The sequence below is a fragment of the Bubalus bubalis genome, chromosome 15 (genome assembly GCF_019923935.1).
Source record: "Bubalus bubalis isolate 160015118507 breed Murrah chromosome 15, NDDB_SH_1, whole genome shotgun sequence".
Lineage (NCBI taxonomy): Eukaryota > Metazoa > Chordata > Mammalia > Artiodactyla > Bovidae > Bubalus > Bubalus bubalis.
This window is the reverse complement of record NC_059171.1, coordinates 12,140,759-12,162,541: the sequence shown is the minus strand read 5'-3', so window position 1 is coordinate 12,162,541 and position 21,783 is coordinate 12,140,759. Positions and strand designations below refer to the sequence as shown.

The 21,783-nt window shown below is 43.4% G+C and overlaps 1 protein-coding gene across 4 annotated transcripts in view; it reads left to right on the top strand.

The window, feature by feature from the left end:
• CDH17 (cadherin 17) overlaps positions 1-21,783 on the top strand; it is an 86,216-nt gene that overhangs the window by 13,654 nt on the left and 50,779 nt on the right. For all 4 annotated transcript variants that reach the window (XM_006076287.3, XM_006076285.3, XM_044928532.1 and 1 more), the window contains 2 exons: positions 6,585-6,655; positions 12,150-12,248. In XM_006076287.3, coding sequence (XP_006076349.2) covers positions 6,605-6,655; positions 12,150-12,248 — 150 coding nt within the window. In that variant the 5' untranslated portion in view covers positions 6,585-6,604. The remainder of the gene's footprint in view (positions 1-6,584; positions 6,656-12,149; positions 12,249-21,783) is intronic.

The window sequence follows — 21,783 nt, the reverse complement described above, 5'->3', positions numbered from 1 at the left end:
TATGATATTAGAGAGCAAATTTTGCAGCCCTCTCCTTCTGTACCTTTATTGTTCTTTGGAAATGCATTGTTCAGCCTTAGAGCATGGTGAATTACTTTAATTCAAAGCCTTTAACTTTTCTTTTTTTAAACAAAAAGGATGAGTATGGCTGACTTGATTTAAGGTTTGCCTGTTACTTAGCTTTTTGTAAGAGGGGGAAAAATCAATGCTTGTGTATTGATTTACTTGCAGGTTTTGAGACCTGGGACCTAGAAATTCCTCATCCTTATTCAGATAAATGGGGAAATGACAGGGGAGTCTAAAAATACCTCTTGGAGGCACTGGAGCCCAGCAGGAGACTCAATCAACTTGGAGTGGAGCCCCTGGGATGCAGTGGCCACTGCCTATATAGTAACTGGATGAGGCCCCATCTGAGGCCACCTCTGTCCTAGGATGGCAGTGCCTTTGTCAGTCAAAACTAGGGCCCCTTGATGTATTAGTTTGGTAGGGATGCTATAACAAAGTACCACAGATAGAGTGGCTCAAGCAACAGAAATTTATTGTCTCACAGCTCTAGAGGCTTGAAGTCCAAAATCAAGGTGTCTGCGGGGCTGACTCCTGCAGACAATGAGGTCTGCAGCCTCTCGCCTTGGCTTGTCTTTCCCCGTGGCCCTTCATATTGTCTTTCCTCTACGTGTGTCTCTGCGGCCAAGTTCCTCCTTTTGATGAGGACACCAGTCATTGGAGCAGACTCACCCTGACGACTTCATTCTAACCGCATTACCTCTGTGAAGACTTGAGTCTCTGAGTCAGATCACATTCTGAGGTACTTGGGAGTCAGGACTCCAACATGAATTTTGAGGCAAGGGGCACTTTTCAACCCATCACACTTAGCTCGACTGAAAACTAAGAAACTAGGGGGGTGAAGGTCAGAGAGTGATTGAGGAGAGGGTACGATAGAGAAATAGTTGTGTGGTAGGAGCCGGATCTCCAGAGCTGATGGTCTTCTGAGAAGGCGGACGCATGTTAGCGTCTGAGGAGGAAGCGCCGCCATGGAGCGAAAAATAAAACTTTTTGAAATTTTAGCAAGATACGTAACCGACTCAGTGACACCAGGCGTCTTATTTGTAAGGATGTTCGTGCTTTCAGAGAGACTAATATATGAATGAGAGCATAGGTGTGAAGTTAGCCAGACGGTGTGATCTTGGACCAGTGTCTTGTAACTTCTTTGATTTTTGATCTTTATGAGGTAAATTTTTTTTACATTAAAAAATAATTTTATATTTATTTTTGGCTGTGCTGGGTCTTATTGCTGTGCGGGCTTTTCTCTAGTTGTGGTGCACGGGCTTCTCATGGCAGGGGCTTCTCTTGTTGTGGAGCACAGGCTCTAGGGCCTGGACTCGGTAGTCGTGGCTCCTGGGTCTACAGCACAGACCCAGTAGTTGAGACACACGGGCTTAGTTGCTCCAAGACAGGCAGGTGGGATGTTCCCAGATCAGGGATCGAACCCATGTCTCCTGCATTGGCAGGTGGGTTCTTTACCGCTGATCCACCAGGGAAGCCCTTTTAAGAGATAAATTTTAACAGCGTCTGCTTCATAGGGTTCTTACAAAAAATCAATAATTATATAAAAGTCTCAGCATGTGCTGAGACAAAGGGCTTCCAGTCAATGTTAGCTGCCTTTGTGTCGTTATCCTGGCTGGACACAGATTCAGGACATGGAGGGGTTTCAGTGTTTTCTGGGCTGTGGTGAGTTAAACGAAGCCGTCAGCCCTAATTATCAAGGCCAGCAGCCCTGATTCCGCGTTTGTAAATTGTTCACGGTTAAAGCAACTGGTGGTGGCTTTTCAAAACTCTCCCAGACCTCTGACCTCTGTTGCTAAGGATGTACTTGGCCTCTTAGATAGTTGCATAGAAACTGTGTGAATTTAGTCTTTGTGCCTGAGGGAAACTCTGACAGCAAAAATTCCTAGCAGATGGTTGGATCAACTGTTTCAGATAGTTCAGACAAAACATCACTGAATTATCTGGAAATCTACTCCAATCCTTTGCCAAGTAGGGTTGGTGAAGTAGTCTATCTAGTGTGTATGGCTTGGTGGTTTTAGGCAATTTCAGTTACAAACCATGGTTTCCCTCCAGCCAGGATGTAATATTCATTAGTGAAATTATGTCTGTGTGAAGAACAAAGATAGGTGAGACTTGTTTGTGAGGACGGAGTCCTCCTCCGGCATAATCCTAGCAGTGGGGTACTTTGCCTTGGATCATTCAGACAAAGGCTTTGCTTGGCCGCTTCCTTTGGCCGTGCGGGTGTTGTTGTGAAGTCTGCGTCTCGAGTATCCTTGTGACCAGGGCCATCGAAAGCTGGGAATCGTGACAGGAGCTGTCTTGTAGGACAACATTTAAAGTTCTGACTAATAAACTTGGGTGGCAGAAGAAAATTTTATTTGACAAAAAATATTAACTGTTCAAAATATTCACTTATTGAGGCCCCCAAAGTAGATACTATTATCCTCGCTTTACAGATGCGAGTCAGTGGAGGAGCCAGGATCCAAACCAGCCAATCTAACAATTGCATTGTGTGACTGATTCATCCACAAAGAAATCACGAGACCCTAGGCATGGGAACGGAAAGCAATTACTTCTGTTTCCCACTGGAAACCTTTCTGTGAGGGGTGAAACCAAATGTAAATAACAAAATAAAGGATGAGTTTAATGCTTTGTTTACTTTTTAGGTTTCATTAAGCACCTCAAACGGTGGCCTGTTTGAGCATCTAGCTAAAATAAGGCATTTATTTTAATTTGCTTTTCTGCCATTCAACTTACATGTCTTTGGAAGCTTGGAAGTGCTAAAAAATCATTTTAAGTGCAGATGGTATATATCGATCAGTTCTTAACCTATTTACTGAGAAGAAATTTGTTTGTGTATTTAAAAGAGAAATAATCCTTTTCATCAACAATAAAAACGTATTACTGTGCATCAAAATAAATCTTTAGATCTCGTTAGTTTCCTTTAATGTTTTCTGTTTATTCTGAAAGCTCTTACTAAGTGGAGAAATTCATAGAATACCAATGTTGCTGCTGCTGCTGCGTTGCTTTAGTCGTATCCGACTCTGTGTGACCCCATAGACAGCAGCCCACCAGGCTCCCCGGTCCCTGGGATTCTCCAGGCAAGAACACTGGAGTGGGTTGCCATTTCCTTCTCCAATGCATGAAAGTGAAAAGTGAAAGTGAAGTCGCTCAGTCGTGTCTGACTCTTCAAAACCCCATGGACTGCAGCCTACCAGGCTCCTCCATCCATGGGAGTCTCCAGGCAAGAGTACTGCAGTGGGGTGCCATTGCGTTCTCCGATACCAATGTTAGACAATCACAAATGTTTCAGAATTTAATAAACATCTGTTGAGAGTGTAATATATGCAAGCCATAGTATGAAGAGCTGGGAGAGGTTAAAAATATATAGTTTTAAAATAAGGCCTCTGCTTTGAAGGATTTTGTTTTCTAGTAGAGGCAGCAACACAGACATGTAAATAAGTGATAAAAAATAAAATGCAGGTAGGAGGGCCTTTGAGAAGGCAGTGGCACCCAACTCCAGGACTCTCGTCTGGAAAATCCCATGGACAGAGGAGCTTGGTAGGCTGCAATCCATGGGGTCGCTAAGAGTCGGACACGACTGAGTGATTTCCCTTTCCCTTTTCACTTTCATGCATTGGAGAAGGAAATGGCAACCCACTCCAGTGTTCTTGCCTGGAGAATCCCAGGGACGGGGGAACCTGGTGGGCTGCCGTCTATGGGGTCCCGCAGAGTCAGACACGACTGAAGCGACTTAGCAGCAGCAGCAGCAGCAGCAGCAGGAGGGGCTTTGAGAGAGCTTCTGGCTGGAAAAAAGAGAGATTGCATGAAGGACGTAATTTCTAGCTCCATGAGGCAGATGCTATATCCCTTATTTTGTTTTCCCAGATTTTAGCCCAGTATCTGGCACATAATAGAATTGTTAAATTCAGTGATTTTAAAATAAATAAATTGGCCCTAGATGGTCAGGTATGTAAGGAAAAATGAGAACACATAATCTCAATCCAGCTTGATTCAGCAAATATCAATTGTCATTTACCCTGGGTGGGGCCCTTTGCTGGATGGGAAGAACAGCCAGTGCCAAAGCGTGACGACAGGGAAGCTGGGTGCAAAGTCCACGGAGTGCTCGGCGGCATTCCTGGGTGCGGCGGGTGTGGGAGATAAGGCCAGAAGAGCAACTGGGGACCAACGTTTAAAAGATCTTGATGCTGAAAGTTCTGAGGAGAAAGATCCCCAAATGTTACTTCTCTTAAGCAAATATTGGTCGATACCTGATCGTGTTCATTTTACTAATACAAGAAAATGACTAGTTAGATTTAATAATACCAATTTATTCATTTTAGTATGTAGTATGCTAGAACCTGGGCTTGTTATTTGTTTCTGTATGTTTCCAAACCATGTAAGTAGTCTAAAGCAGTAGAAAAAATGTCTTGTTTGTGTTTGACAAGGAGCCAATTCTAAAATGATGTTTGGACACATAGACCAGACTAATTCTGTTGCAAAAGCTCATTTCTAAACATTCACAGAATTTACAGATCTAACTGTCCTGAAGGGTTTCCGTCCTAGCTCTTTCTTAAAATAGCTGTAGCCTTGGGACAATTGGTCTCATTTACACAGCATGCGCAAACAATATGTACATCTCTATACCTATATCTGCCTCTCTTGGGCTATCACACAGTACAGGGTAGAGCAGAGAGAGGAAAAGTTCTTTGAACTTTGGCTTCTGACAGATCTGGTTGGCAACAGGGCAGTATCACTTCCTAGCTGTGTCTTTAGGTGAATGGCTCAACTTTGGACTTCAGTTTCCTCATGAATAAAATAAGAGTAACATTTCCTAATTCGTTATGGCTGTGAGAAACTCGTAAAAGTGCTCGCTCACTATTGAGCAATTGCTATGTATTTTCCATTCGAGTAAACTGAGGCACAGAGAGAGATTAAGTAGTACCCACGTGGCCACACAGCTAACGAAAGGCTGCACTGGGTTTCCGGCCCAGACTCTCTGACTCAGAGTACACCTTCTGGGCCTCTGCCATTCTGTCTGTAGAGGTCCCTCTACTGATCTACCCTATGTGCTGTGCTGTGCTTAGTCGCTCAGTCATGTCCAACTCTTTGTGACCCCATGGATTGTAGCCCGCCAGGGTCCTCTGTCCATGGGATTCTCCAGGCAAGAAAACTGGAGTGGGTAGCCATGCCCTTCTCCAGGGGATCTTCCCAACTCAGGGATTGAACCCAGGCCTCCCACACAGCAGGCAGATTCTTTTTTTAGCGTCTGAGCCACCAGGGATGATCCTTAATAAACACTAATTTCTATCTTTATTTCCCAGGACATTTGTTAAGCTAAATTGTTGTAGTACTTTGATCTTTCTTAAAGTTCAAATAGAAGGTGTCCAAAGGTAAGGAATTAAAAATTGTCAGGGTTTAAATTTTTAGATAGTTAGAATTTTATAACCATTTTCCCATGCCGATTATATTAGTGATGTAAGTTCAATGTAGAAAACTTTAAAAAATTAAAAACAAAGAAGTAAAACAAGATCATCTACAATTCCTCAAGGCAATAAAATAATTGGAATTTTAGTGAAGTGAATACATTCTTCATTTCCTTGTTTTTTTGTTGTTTTGTTTTAGCAGTCCAATATTATGATAGGCAAGAGTCCTGCTTCACAGACCATGTGGAAAATTTGTCTCAGATCTTAAAATCAGTTAGTCATGAAAAAATAAGAATAGGAAAAAAGATCAGTTAGTCATGATGTATCTTAGGATGAAAGGTATACTTTTTGTGAAACGTGAAGGCACAGGGAAAGAGGAAAAATAATACTGAGTAGGAGAGAAGAGGGGCAGAGTGTGGATTCTCACTGGGTTGCTTTGGGAGTTATAAACACATTTTTTCCTTTGGTGTATTGTACAGTTAACAGCAAGGTTTAGAAGACCAAAGAGGCGGCTGGTGAGGTCATTGAATGAAGGGTTGGGAACATGCTTGGGTTCTTCCTCCTTGAACACTCTCACATATTTGCAGCTGTGAATCAGAACCACTAAAATTTCAGCATCTTGTTATTCTGGCATTTGGCGCATCTCCTCCATCCATATAATGAGGGTCTTCATTGCGGCACGTGGGGGCTTCTCTGATTGTAGAGCAGAGGCTCAGTAGTTGAGGCTTCTCTGTTTGCCCCCGGGCATGTGGACTCTTAGTTCCCCGACTAGGGATTGAACCCTCGTCCCCTGCATGGAAAGGTGGATTCTTAACCACTGGACCACCAGGGAAGTCCCCATTTAAGACTCTTTAAGTGAAGAAGAGTGATAAAGTGAAGCAGTAAAATTGGAGTTAGCACAAGCTTGTTTCGGGATATTGACTTGTGGTTGCTGTGGATGAGGTATCAGGGGGCTTGGGGAAGTCCAGGCTGTTCCGCAGAGGAGAGGCTGGCCTTCAAGGATGCCATCCTACGAGGTTTATAACTGAATATCGTCCAGGGATCCTTTGTGCTTGGATAAACACGGTTTTAATAGGAGGGGAACTAATCAACTTATCTCCGGTTTGTTCACAGGAGTTTGAATAAGGAAAATTATGACAACGCAAGCCCAGCTACACTGCTTGTGTCTCCTTACACTTTACTTGGTAAGAGAAGAGAAATGTTCTGTCTTTATTTAGTGGAATATTTCTAGCCCATACCGGGGAAGCAACAGCTATCATCACTTAAACAAAAAAGTCTATCAAATTAACTTATCGTGAACAAAGCACACAGCTTACACTAATGGGCCATTTTTGATGAAATGGCTGTAAGTTATATGTCTAACTTTCAACCAGGGAGATGCTTTCTCCCCAGCTCTTATAAGCCAATGCCCCTTCACGGGCAAGTTTTAAACAATTCATCTACTCAGTTTTAGGCTTTTACATCCAGCTCAGGGAATCTGGAAAGAAAAGTATACTGATACATGTGTTAGTCTCTGACCCTTAGTCTTGACTTTATTTATTTTTTCTTTAACCATCGTTAAATTACCACTGAAATTAAGAAAAGCATTTTCTCCATTTTTGACTCTGCTCTGCACTTTTGTTCCCATATATGGCTTGGACTTTTTTTGGCCAAATTTGCCCTTGGTCACTTGTCGAGCTAACCCTATCGACTCAGGCTTCTAGAAGTTGGAGCTGAATGGAACGTGGGGAAACCAGCCCAGACCTCAGGTAGATAGAGGGATGCGGTCTTCCCTTTTGTCGTGAGGTTCATAAGGGTCATATATGTGCCAGATTTGCTGTGTTATGAAGCAAAATTATGGGGAAGCATTTGCTTTCTCCTTAGAAGGAAGCTACTAGATCCTCCTACCTCTAATCTTGGTTCCTTTCTTTGAAAACCCGAATATAACATCGAATTTCAAGTTCCAGAGAGCCCCTGAGAGTCTACACAGTTCAAAATATTTAGAGTGACATACAGCTGTACTTGTAAACTTACCAAAGCGTTCCTCTTGAGGGGAAAAGCTGCAGTCTGAACCTTATGAGCACTACGCATCCTCACAGCCTGGGGCTCAAAGCTTGTCCCCAGGACTGCCAAGAAGCACCACTTGGCTTCACTCCTGTTGCTACCTTCTCATATGTGCTTTGCTATCTGTATTATGGCAGAACGGTGAAATCAGTGCCTAGTTCAAACTTGGCACTGCTGTTGACTGGTGATAGGAACTTGGGTGAGTTACTACACTCTTAACCTCAGTTTTCTGCCCTGTGAAATGGGTCTAACAAGACGACTTGCCTTATGTGGCAACTAAATGAAATCATACAAAGCCCTTGGATCAGTGACTGGCACAGTCTAAGGACTTGATAAATATTAGCTATAATTATTACTACCACATTTTAAATATTCAGGGATTACACTCATATGGACCCTGACCTTCATGAGGAAGACTGTGTTTTAGTCATCTTTGCAGCCTCAGCACATAGCACAGTGCCAGGAACAAGGTAGAAATTAAATACATAATTATGGATTTATATTAAGAAACAACAGTGAGCTCTAAGAAAGACAGAGAAGATTCTTTCATGATAATTTAACATTAGCAGGCTCAACAGCTTCTGATCTGAAATGGGGATATGCATTTTTCTTCCTAGATAGAGGGTGAAAAGCAGTTTTCCTTTTCCTTCCTTTCGTTTTCCTTACTCTCACCATAGTGAAGTTTCTACCTGGAGTGAGGAATACAGCCCAAACCACTGCTGGCAGCAAGAGCGTTGCCTGGGAGACGGCCACGTGCACAGCTGTCTCTGGGCGAAGGAGGGAGGCTGCGACCTGTGGGCTGGGGTCTCAGGGCCGTTGGGAGGAGCCATGTCTCTTCTGCCCCCCCTCACCCCTATGCCCAGACCCTCTCTTGTGAAGACTGCAAGTTCACTTGGTGCTTCTTTCTTTCGGCATCAGGCTTTTATTTAGCAGAGGATATTTACCATTTATTCCATACTATAGTGGCTCAGCCATTCTCTTCTGAGAACTGGTTCTCTTAGGGGATTAGGAACACTGTGTGGACACATTGCAAGGGCACTGAAGAGAGGATTTGGGAGAGTGCTGAGTAGGGATGCAAGGAAATCAGGGAGAAGCCAACTGTATTAGAATTGTGCCTGGGACTCTGCTTCCTCCAGAAGGAAGAGAGCTTGAAATACTTACTGTATAACCAACACAGAGAACTCTTGGTGTAAAGTGCAATGAAGGTGGCTACTAGGCAGGCAGATCTGACAATTGCAAGTGTCCTTTGCTGGCCTGGAAGGCAGTGGGGCAACTTGGTGAGAGTTGGGGCGTGGTAGTCCAGCCCCGTCGGCACCATTCCACTGTAACACCAACTATCTGTGCCTCTGCTAGGGGGATTCTCTTGAGAGACTTCCCTGATATTGGTGAGGATCTTAAGAAATGACATGTGTGGAGGGTCACATTCCATAGCAGGAAACACAAAAATATCAGTTCCATCCGCTTCCTACCTTTCACCTCTTTATGCAAGATGGTGGGTTTTGTTCCTCCAACTCTTTCACAAGTTTTCACTATAACATTCTTCCCAGTTCTGGCAGTATGGCTTGTTGACTCATGCATTTTGAAATTTTTATAGCTCAAATAGCCCTGATATGAGAACCCAACCCTACTTTGAACCTTGCCACTGAGACATCTCCTTGTTTCCTGATAGGTGAGCCGGCTTGTCCACAGAGGAAAAATGCAGGCTTGTGGGTGAGGTGTGCCTGACTGACATGGTTTTCCTGTAGGGGCTGCACTGGTGTGATCAGCTGAAAGACAGACTGCTTCCTGATGTGAGCAGAAAGCTGATGAAATGAAATGAAAGTCACTCAGTTGTGTCCGACTCTTTGCGACCCCAAGGACTATACAGTCCATGGAATTCCCCATTTCAATTCCATTCTCCATGGAATTCTCCAGGCCAGAATACTGGAGTGGGTAGCCTTTCCCTTCTCCAGGGGATCTTCCCAACCCAGGGATCAAAGCCAGGTCTCTGGCATTGCAGGTGGATTCTTTACCAGCTGAGCCACAAGACAGACTGCTTCCTGATGTGAGCAGAAAGCTGATGAAAGCAGTGTGCTATTAAGCAGTAGCCCCTCAAAAAGCACTGCCCTAGCAGCAGCAGCATTCTGTATCCACCACGGCGCCCACTTCTTGTGCTCTGCCTTCCAGAGGGAGGAGAAGCTGGAGCTGGAGCTGGAGAAGATGTGGACAGAAGTGGGAGGGAAGATGAGCCCTCAGAGGAAGACACACCTTGAAAGGAACTGATGAGCTAGGAGTCTGTATAGTTATTGTGTCAGTTAAGAAGTCCTTTGCTGCTGCTGCTAAGTTGCTTCAGTCATGTCCGACTCTGTGTGTGACCCCATAGATGGCAGCCCACCAGGCTCTCCTGTCCCTGGGATTCTCCAGACAAGAACACTGGAGTGGGTGGCCATTTCCTTCTCCAATGCATGCAAGTGAAAAGTGAAAGTGAAGTCTCTCAGTCGTGTCCGAATCTTAGCAACCCCATGGACTGCAGCCTACCAGGCTCCTCCATCCATGGGATTTCCCAGGCAAGAGTACTGAAGTAGGGTGCCATTGCTTTCTCCAAAGAAGTCCTTTAGCTATGAGCATATTTAGAGTGTCTCCAGTCAACAGGGATTTATTTTTTTGTTAGACAACAAGAATCCTATAGTGGGCAGTCCTGGGCAGGTTTAGCAGTTTTGTGATATTATCAGAGACCTGGGCTTCTTTATCTTTGCTCCACCATTATCTGAGCTGGTTTATCCCCCGTGGTTTCATGACAGCTGCCACAGCTACAGACAGGGGACCACTGCCTGAATAAGAACAAGGAAAGAGGAAGGGCCGTGCCACCCACATCTGTCCTTTTTCATCAGCTCAGTTCGGTCACTCAGTCGTGTCTGACTCTTTGTGACCCCTTGGACTGCAGCACGCCAGGCCTCCCTGTCCATCACCAATTCCCGGAGTTTACCCAAACTCATGTCCATTGAGTCAGTGATGCCATCCAACCATCTCATCCTCTGTTGTCTCCTTCTCATCAGAACAAAAGCTTGACTGGAAACATTCCCCCACCCACACCCCAATCTAGCAGACTCCACCTTTTGTTTCAATAACCAGAATGGAGTCACTTGGCCATGATCTTTCCTGCAAAGGAGTCTGGGAAAGAGATCATTTGTCTTTCCAAGGGATAGAGGTTGATGATGGCTGCGGGGGCAGCTAACCCAAGAGTCCACTACATCTCTGAAGGGGAGGGAAGTTCCAAATTCCAAAACCTCTGTGTTCTTGTTTACTACTGCTTTTTTGTTGGACACCCAGATCAACTCAGTCAAGGTTTAATGAGCCATAGTACAAGATATTTTCTCCCCATCATTTTGTCCTAATTGTTTTTGGGTTATTTATCTCCAGTGTTTCTGCAGTAAGAGTGTACTTGCTCCATATAAGGAAATGCAGAATAAATCTCTTCTCCCCAGTTTTTCTTTCTTTTTTTGTTTTACCTGTGCAGTTCTCCAAACCATTAACTTTCCATATCATACTAATCCATCCCACCCCTGACTGCCACCACAAGAGGAGAGCGGAAGGACCACTCAGGAGGGGCACTGGCATTGGGTGTTGTGCTAGATACCTCGTTCCAGGGGTGCCCACTGTGGTGGGTTTATAGCTGGCGGTCCCTTCCTGCGTGCTGCTCTGCCTCGAGATTTCCTTCAGTGATCCTTGTTGGTGGGAGACAAAGGGAGGGCAGGAACTACCGCTGAATGTGCCCTCTTGCACACCCTCCATGCCGATTTCCTGCCAGGCTGTCTCAGCCACTTGTGCTCTTTCTAGTGGGTAGTGGGGCAGTGGCTTAGAGCAGCTAAGAGTGGTCTGGAATTGTAGGTTCAAATCCTGCTTCCTGCACTGTGAGCAAATGACTTAACCTTTCTGCATCTGAGTCTCATTGCTGGTGAAACAGAGCTAGTGATGATAAATGTAGGATTGTTAACGTGGTTAAATGTGCTTAGGACAAAGCTCAGCGTATGCTAGCGTAGCGAATGTGAGCTCTTTTTGCTGTGTGCCAGGCAAGCATTGTACTAAACAGGTCCACGTATTTTTTTTTCCCCTTATGGATTCAATTGTCTTTGAGGTGCCTGAACTCTAGCATGCTGGGGAATCTGCCATGGATTTCCTTATAAACTAACAAGAGTGGAATGGAGGGGTTTTAAGAAGCTGGTATCAACCAGGTAGAATTGAACGGCATAGTGGCACTGTGGGATGACGATCACCAGTTTTCCTTCAGCTATAACCTAGTGTGTGTGCCATGTCAACTGCTCATGGGTTCTACTCCGGTCAAGTGACTAACTCTCTGTGAGCCTGACTGAAAACACGGCAGTGTTAATTTCCGCCCCCAGGGTGATTGCTTGAATCACCTTGAATGAGAAAAGCAATGCTAGGCTGCTGACAAGCCATCTTGACATAGTGGAGCCTCAGCAAATATTAGAACCCTTCCTGCCTATTTTGACTTGATTTCACTTTTTTTTTGAGCCATGTTAGAATCTTAGATTTCATATATCACTCCCAGAACCATAAGAAAATCATCAAGTGGCCCATATACATTCATAGTACATGGTGTTGCTAATTTTCTATTTGTCTTTCATCTTTTAACAGACAACTGGATATGGCCAAGAGGGAAAGTTTAGTGGACCCCTAAAACCCATGGAATTTTCAATTTTTGAAGGCCAAGAACCGAGTCAACCCATATTCCAGGTAAGGGCTACTCTTATTCCCTGTCATCTTGATTTTGCAGGCTCTCTCCGTGGACTTTACTCCTTTATCTACTGGACACCCAGAAATAAAATAGAGGCCTAGGAGATTTCATTATGGAGAATGATTTCAGGAGCCAAGAGATGAGCAGTCTCAGTAATACCAGGCGTCCTCATTCGGACTTTCTCAGTGGTATCTGGGATATCTTCCATCCCTGAGGTGGGGACCTTAGGGCCTGTAGGCTCCGCCACTCTCTGGGGGTGGGCGGGGAACCAGTCTCGGAAGGGGGTGGTTATCTGAGTCTTGGTCTATTCCGTGAGCTGGCTGCTTGCAGCATTTGAAGATGCGGATTCTCTGGTTTAGTGCTGAAATAGCCTGCCTTCCTGGAGAAGGAAATGGCAACCCACTCCAGTATTCTTGCCTGAAGAATCCCGTGGACGAAGGAGCTTGGTGGGCTACAGTCTATGGGAGGAGCTTGGTGGGCTACAGTCTATGGGGTTGAAAAAGTGTCGGACACGACTAAGCAACTAACACACACACACACACACACACACAACCTGCCTTCTTCACTGCCTCCTCTGAGCCTGTCTCTAGGCCGACCCAGGCGTTGACCGAGACACACTGGGAGGCAGTCATCTTGTTCACTTTGTTCACTGAGAAGCCTCAGATTGAGGGTGGATGGCAGGGGCTTGAGGGGCAAGAGACTTCAGCTTTAGGGGCACTGAAATAATCCTGGAAACATAATGGAGAGAGGGAGAAAAACATCCTACTGCATTGGTCAGAACCCCCTGGGGAAGCCTGCTTGGCCCTGGAGTGGTTAAAGAGGCTTTGATGGGCCTTAGAGGATGCCCGTGATCCCCTGCTCCATGCACTGGGGGAGCAACAGGGGTTGCCAAACTACTGTCTGAGGTGGGTATGCCTTCTCTTAAGTGCCAAACATCTCTTTTGTTGGACAGTTTCCATCCACAGAGGAGGGACCGAAAACTGCCTCATCCCACCTTCTCTCATTTGGTACCAGATCAGTGCGAAGTGGCCCTATTGTATGAGCTGGTGGGGGTGCACAGGTATCTCTGTGCCCCTGCCGTGGGGTGTTACAGAGGCTTTGACCTCTCCAGTTAGGGGAGTCAGGCCCTGAGGGAGGAGCAAATGCTTTGAGAGCTTAGACAGAAGAGCAGTCCAGCAAAGGCACAGCTGGAACACCTGCCCTGTGCTGGGAGAGGGCAGGGCCTGCCTAGGGTTCTGGCAGAAGGCCAGTGAGGCCGGGAAGCCGCGAGCCTGGAGAAGGAGGTAGGAACGGAGGCCTCAGAGACAGGAAGGATCCTGACTTCTGAGGTTCTTAGATTCCGCCCCCAGCCCCCAGAGGAGCGGGCCTGAATCACGTTTCCGTTCAGGGCTGCAAAGCGGAGGGGGCTGGGAAATGGGAGAGGATGCCAGGAAAAGGTTGGGAGTCTCTGGCGAGGGCTCATTTAGGGGAAGATCTCGTTAACTAACACTGTCTCCCTCGCCAGGGAGCATTTAGTTAGAGATTTCTCATTTACCTTTGGAAAGTCCTTTTCATTTGTGTGTTTTATGCTTCATAAGTTGGTAAGAATGCTGTGGGCTGGGCACACATTCATCTCCTTTTATGAACTGTGCAGAAAGTGCCTACTGTTACAAGATGCTGTGCTGGGTTCTGGGGGTGCAGGATGAGACCAGCAGCAATTCTGCCCCTGGAGCGCTCTTGGGTAGCAGAAGGAGACTAACAAGAAGGCAAACAATGCACTGGAGGGTTCTGATTGGAGTCTGGGGGGCTGCGGAGGGGGCCAAGTGCAGGCAGAGAAAGAGTGGTCGATTTTAAGAGTGGAGGGTAGTCGTTGAACAGAAAAAGTTTCACTGGACCCCAGAACTGGGTATTTAAAGTTGACCAGGCACTCCCAAACAGAAAGCAGGCCCTGAGGACTAGATGGAAAAAAAAATATGGGGGCAGGCATTTATGCAAGAAAATGAAAGATGGCAGGTGGTTTAGGGTGGGAGAGGCTGTGAGGAGAAGGTGAGACTGCTGAGGGCGGGGGTTGGCGTGGGGGTCCTGACTGGCTGTTTAACCTGTGTTAGGCGGCAGGGCCCCCTGGGATGTTAAGGAAGGGGTGAAGGAGTTAGGCTGTGTTTGCCCAGACTTGCTCTCTGATCACTTTGAGTGTATGATGAGGAGAGTGAGCCTGGAGGCGGGAAGGGTCTTGGGACACTGTTTGCCATAGAACCAGTGGGACATGACGGAGGCCTGGTTTAAGCAAGTATAAATGGGAGTGGAGGGGACAGGAGGGGTGGGAGCAACGCGAGGGGGTCCCACGTGCTGGAATTGGTTACTGAGTGAGTGCAGGCAGTGAGAGAAAGGTGTTGAGGGTAACTCTAGGGTCTCTGGATGGCTTGACTGGCTGGTTCATGGTGTCACTCAGAGAGCGAGAGAAGGAGGGGAGGGAAAGTTTATGGCAAAATAAGTTTTAGGCTTATTGAATTTAATCTGTGGGGTTAGTGAGGTGGAGATGTTTAAGAGACAGTGGCCACATGAGTCTGGAGCAATAGACTGGAGAGTCTTCCTCTCACAGTTGCTAATCCAGGGCTTGGGTTTGAAAGCACCTACCCACAGGGGCCAGGTAGATGATGAATGGTACTATCTTGGGATCAGAAAGGCAATAGCAAAAAACAGATGTAGAAAATCCCCTAGCTGTGCAAATGTGAAACTAAAAGTCTTCTGACACTTGGTTTCAGCCTGTGGGACACAGGGAACAGTGGGGAGCGGGACTAACTGAGGGTGCCTCACAGGGCAAAGGCTCAGGGCAATTCCAGATACTTTCTCAAATCAGAATTTGTGTATTACAGGATTTCATGATTTTTTCCACAAAAGTCAGACATTTTTATCTTTATGTAGAATTTCCTAAGAATCTAAATATTTCCTAAGAATCAAAATCTAAGAATATTGGCACAGTTAAAAAAAAGCATCCTATAATCAAAGCAAAAGTTGTCTGTGGGCCAGAGAGTCTGCCGTCACTTCTTCGGGCAGAAAGGAATGGCTGTTCTCTGAGTACAGGTCCACATCTCGTTGAACAGGATCAGAACTGTACATAGTTCTGCTGTACTGAACTGTACAATCTCCAACTTACAAACATCACAGACCTAGAAATTGCTTCTTAGGATCCTTTCACAGTCTCTGAGGATCCCAGCCAGTAAAATCATTCCTTGGGTTGCTCCACGTCGTTTTCTGTTCTTTTTCCATCAGTCATGTTACAAAGCTTATCTCTTGTAGGCAGGAAATGAGAGCCCTGTTGTCATGGCTGAAAGCTCTTGCGTATGGGTGTGTGTGTTACAGAGGAGAAGTAGGAGATGAAGGGGATTTCCTTCTAGAATCTTAGAGTCTTTGTGCTAGAAAACACCTTAGAGACTCTTTGTACCAATTGCTTGTTTTACAGATAGGAAAATTGAGGCTTAAATAAATTAATGGCATAACAGATATTATAACACTGCTGTTCTCATGTTCTAGTCGAGTATATCATGCTACCTAACACCATATATGGCTTCCCAGGTGATGCTAGTGGTAAAGAACCTGCCTGTCAGTGCAGGTAGAAATAAGGAACGTGGGTGCAATCCCTGGGGTTGGGAAGATCCCCTGGAGAAGCGCATGGCAACCCACTCCAGTATTCTTGCCTGGAGAATTCCATGAACAGAGGAGCCTGGCAGGCTATAGTCCATAGGGTCACACAGTCAGGCACCACTGAAGTGACTGAGCATGCACGCAACACCATATGCAAAAATTAACTCAAAATGGATTAAAAACCTAGATGTAAGACCAAAACCGTAAAACTCCTAGAAGAAAACATAAGCAGAACACTTTGATATAAATCATATCTGTCTCCTAAAGCAAAGGAAATGAAAGCAAAAATAAGCAAGTTAAACCTAATTAAACTCCAAAGCTTTTGCACAGCAAAAGAGATGATTGTTAAAATGAAAAACAACCTACAGAAAGGGAGAAAATGTTTGCAAATGATATAACTGATAAGGGGTTAATATCCAAAATATACAAAGAGCTCATACAACTCAACGTCAGAAAACAACCTAATTTAAAAATGGGTAGAATACTGAAATAGACATTTTTCTAAAGAGGGCATGCAGAAGGCCAACAGGCACGTGAAAAGATGTTCAACATTGTTAATCATCAGATAAATGTAAATTAATAAACTCTAGAAATGATCCCTGAAAATATAGTCTTGAGAAATGCAAATTTAAACCCCAAGGAGATATCACCTCAAGCTGTCAGAATGGCTATCCTCAGAAAGAGCACAAATAACAAAGGTTGGTGAGGATGTGGAGAAAAGGGAATTGCTCGTGTACTTTTTTGGGGGAATATAAATTGGTGCAGCCACTGTGGAAAACTGTATGAAGGTTTCTCGAAAAATAGAACTACCACATGACCCAGTGATTCCACTCCTGGGTATATGTGAAAAAAATGAAAACACTAATTCAGAAAGATACATGCACCCCAATATTCATAGTAATAGTATTTACAGTTGCCAAGATATGGAAGCAAGCTAAGTGTCCATCAGTGGATGATGGATACAAAATATCTGACACACATGTGACACACACATGCACAATGGAGTACTACGCAGCCATAAAAAGAACTTCCCTGGTGGCTCAGACCGTAAAGAATCTGCCTGCAGTGCAAGAGAACTCGCTTCAATCCCTGAGTTGGGAAGATCCCCTGGAAAGGGAATGGCAACCTACTCCTGTATTCTTGCCTGGAAAATCCCATGGACAGAGAAGCCTGGCGGGCTACAGACCATAGGGTTGCAAACAGTCAGATATGACTGAGTGACTAACAGTTTCACTTTCATAAAAAGAATGAAAATTTGCCATTTGCAGCAATATGGATGGACTTTGAGGGTATTACGCTAAAGTGAAATAAATCAGACAGAGAAAGAGAAATATTGTATGAAATTGTTTATAGGTGGAATCTGAAAAACAAAACAAACTAGTGACTACAACAAAAAAGACTCATAGGCACAGAGAACAAACTAGTGGTTATCAGTGACAGGCTGGGGGAAGAGGAGGGGCCAAGAGAGAGGCAGGGGATTAAGAGGTACCAACTATTATGTATAAAACTCCCTTGAACAGCAATGGATCAAACCAATCAATCCTAAAGGAAATCAACCCTGAATATTCCTTAGAAGGACTGAGGTTGAAGCTGACACTCCAATACTGATGCAAAGAACTGACTTATTGGAAAAGACCCTGATGCTGGGAAAGATTGAGGGCGGGAGGAGAAGGGGATGACAGAGGAAGAGATAGTTGGATGGCATCATTGACTTAATGGAGATGAGTTTGAGCAAACTCCAGGAGATAGTGAAGGACAGGAAAGTCTGGTGTCCTGCAGTTCATGGAATCGCAAAGAGTTGGACATGACTTAGGAACTGAACAACAGCAAATAATCTACAAGGATATATTGTACAACACAGGGAATATGACCAATATTTTGTAGTAACTATTAGTGGAATATAACCTTTAGACGTGAATCACTATGTTGCACCCCTATAATTCATGTAATGTTGTGTGCTGTGCTGTGCTTAGTTGCTCAGTCTTGTCTGGCTCTCTGTGACCCCATGGGCTAGTCCTCCCAGCTTCTCTGTCCATGGGGATTCTCCAGGCAAGAATACTGGAGTGGGTTGCCGTACCCTCCTCCAGGGGATCTTCCTAACCCAGGGATCGAACCCAGGTCTCCCGCATTGCAGGTGAATTGTTTACCATCTGAGCCACCAGGGAAGCCCATGTAATATTGTGCTTCAATTTAAGTTAAAAAGTAGGTTACATGGCAAAAAATAAAATAAAATCTGACATCTCAGGAAAAAAAAAAAGCATTTCATTCTCTCTCCATCTTTGGCTGTGGAGATGATGTGGGAAACTTGGCCTTGGTAAGATGTACTCTGAGCTCTTTATTCCAGTGGTAGCGTGGAGTTGTCCCAGTCCCCTCATCTGTACCACTCAAAGAACTTCTTACCTGAAGTCAGGGAGGCACAAAACAAGCTTATTGCCCCCTGAGGTTGACCCTTGCATTATTAACATATCCTCCAAAAAAGAAAGAAAGAAAGAAAAAAAGGAAGGAAGAAGGAACTACACATCTACAGACTTCTTTTACTGAAGATTTGCAATTATCCCCAGCTCTGTATTCTCAGGGGCTTCCAGATGAAAGAATTGTATGATACATTTCTGAAATAGGTCATTTTTTGCCTTTTTTCTTTGTAATGTATGAGAGGTAACTCACATATCTTAAGATTTGCCCTTTTAAAATGGCCAATTCTTTGGTTTTTAATATATCATAAAAATATGCAACCATCACCACTGTCTGATCCCAGAACACTTTCACCAGCCTCAGAGAAACCCTGTACCCGCTGGCAGCCACTCTTTCCTCTCCTCCCACCCCCTGGCAAATACTAATTTATTTTCAGTCTCTATAGATTTGCCTTTACAGACACTTCATAAAAATGAAGTCATATAACATGTGGCCTTTTGTGTATAGTTTCTTTTACTTAGCATCATACTTTCAAGGTTCATCCATATTGTAGCTGCTGTTAGTCCTCCACTCCTTTTTTATAGCCGAATAATATTCCGTTGTGTGAATATGCTACCTTTTGAATATCCATTTATCATTTAATGGACATTTATGGCTATTACAAAGTAATGATATTATGGACATTCATGTACAATTTTTTGTGAGAACATATGTTTTCCATTCTCTTGGGTATATACCTAAGAGTAAAATTTCTGAGTCATGATGAATTTAATATTTAGCCTTTTGAATAACTGTAAAATTGGTCTGCAAAACAACTAAACTATTTTATATTCCCACCAGCATTGTATAAGTGTTCTGATATCTCCACATCCTTGGCAACGCTTGTTACCTTTTTTTTTTTTAATTAAAGCTATCCTAGTGGAGTAGAGTGGTTTCTTTGTGGTTTGGGTTTCCCTAATGATTAATGTTAATATCTTTTAATGTACTTATGTACTATTTGTATCTGTTCTTTGGAGAAATGTCTCTTCAAATCCTTTGCCTATTTTTAAATTGGATTATGTCTTTTTATTGTAAGAGCTGTTTATATATTCTGCATAAAATTTCTTATCATACACATAATTTGCAAATACTTTCTCACATTCTGTAGATTATCTTTTCAGTTTCTTGGTAATGTCATTTGAAGCACAAAAGCTTTTAATTTTGAAGTTCAATTTATTTATTTTATTTTCTGTTTGTGCTGTTGATATAATATCTAAAAAACTATTGCCTCATCAAGAGTCATAAGGTTTTATGCCTGTGTTTTCTTCTTAAAGTTTTATAGTTTTAACTCTAACATTTAGGCCTTTGATCTATTTTTAGTTGTTCTGTGCATGGTACAAGGTAGGGATTTAACTTCATTTTCTTTTGCATGTGAGTATCCAGTTGTTCAAACATCATTTGCTGAAAACACTATTTTTTTCCCCTTGAATTATCTTAACACCTTTGTTGGAAATTAATTTGACAATAAATACAAAAGTTTACTTCTGTATTCCTGATTTTGATTCCACTGATCTATATGTCTATCCTTATGCCAGTGCCATAAACTTATTGCCCCATGGGGTTGATCCTTAGGTTATTAACATATCGTCCAAAAAAGAAAGAAAGAAATTCTTACACAGTTCTATAATATTGTAGCTTTGTAGTAAAGTTTGAAATTAGGCAGTGTTAGGTCTCCCAACTTCGTTCTTCTTTTTCAAGATTGTTTTGGTTATTTTGGGTCTTTTACATTTAAACCTAAATTTTAAGATCATCCTGTTAATTCTACAAACAAGACAAAGGTAATTTTGATAGGGATTGTGTTGAATCAGTATCTCAACTTGGGGAATATTACTATCTTAAAAATCTTATTTTTCAACTTTTAAGGATGGGGTGTTTTCCATTTATTTAGATCTTTAATTTCTTTCAATAATGTTTTAAAGTTTTCAGATTACAAATTCAGATTTTCTTGTATTTCTCAGGTTAAATTTATTTTGAAGTATGTTATTCTTTTTACTCTTATTGTGTATGGAGTTGTTTTCATAACATCACTTTCAGATTTATTTTTGCTAGTGTATAGAAATAGTATTGATTTTTGTATATTGATCTTTTGTCCTGCAGCCTCACTGTACTTGTTTATTTGCTGTAAAATTCTTTTTAGATTCTTAAGACTGTCCATATATAAGATCATGTCTTCTGTGAATAGAGGTACTTTTATTATCCAATCTGGATGACTTTTATTTCTCTTCTTGCCTAGGATCTCAAGTACAATATTAGATAGGAAGTCCCCTCCATGCGAATGAATTCTGTTCCCAGAGTGCATTCTTAAAGTCCAATTTGTTCCTAAGTCCAACAGAGTTAGCCTAGGTCCCCAGCTAACACAATTGGCTATAGAGTACCATATTATAATTGGTTTATAATACTTTTCACACAAATAATATGCAAAAAACAAACATAAAAAATAAGGAAAACATTTTTACCTTACGGAATAGTACCCTGAAAAGTACAGGACAGCACCTGGCAACCAGGGGCTGGTACAGAGTGAATAGGCAAGAGGAGTTACCGACCTGAAGAGGGAGAGGAGGTGGCCGACGACAGAGCTGAAGGAGTGTCAGCAATAGGAGACAGAGGGCGAGCTCCAATTCCACTCCCGCCTGATGTTGGTAGCACAGGTTCTGGCTCCTTGCTGGATTCAACACTACCCTTTTGATAAAATGATCCAGTGATGTCTGGGTAGTGCCTCTTTTTTTCTCATCGTGGATGATATCTTGGGCTTGAAATCAGGACATTATACTACTACACTCTATACAGTGCGTGCATGCTCAGTCATATCTGACTTTGTGACCGCATGGACTGTAGCCCACCAGGCTCTTCTGTCCATGGGATTCTCCAGGCAAGAATACTGGAGTGGGTTGCTGTTTCCTCCTCCAGGGGATCTTCCCAGCCCAGGGCTTGAAGTAGCATCTCCTGTGTCTCCTGCATCGGAAGGCAGATTCTTTTCACCACCGAGCCCCCTGAGAAGCCCATTCTCTACAGAACTGTAAAGTACACAAAGCACAACCACTTGCAGAGGATGCACACACTTGACAACGTGCGCCAGATAAGTGCACTAACTTAAGACACGGAAATGCACACTCGAATCTTTGAGAGCTCACAACTTGAAGGGGACTTACTATATAGAAGTGACAAGATTGGGCTTCATTTTCTTGTTCCTGATCATATGGGGAAAGCTTTCAGTCTTTCACCACTAAGTATAATATTAATATTAACTGTGGGTTTTTCTTATATATCCTTTATCAGGTTGAGGGATTTACCTTCTATTCCTGAATTGTTGCATATTTTTCATCATGAAAGGATATTGGATTTTGTGGAATGATTTTCTGCTTCTATTGAGATACTCGTCTGGTTTTGTCCTTTATTCTATTAATATGGAATATTAAATTAATTGATTTTTGTATGTTGAACCAGCCTTGTATTCTGGGATAA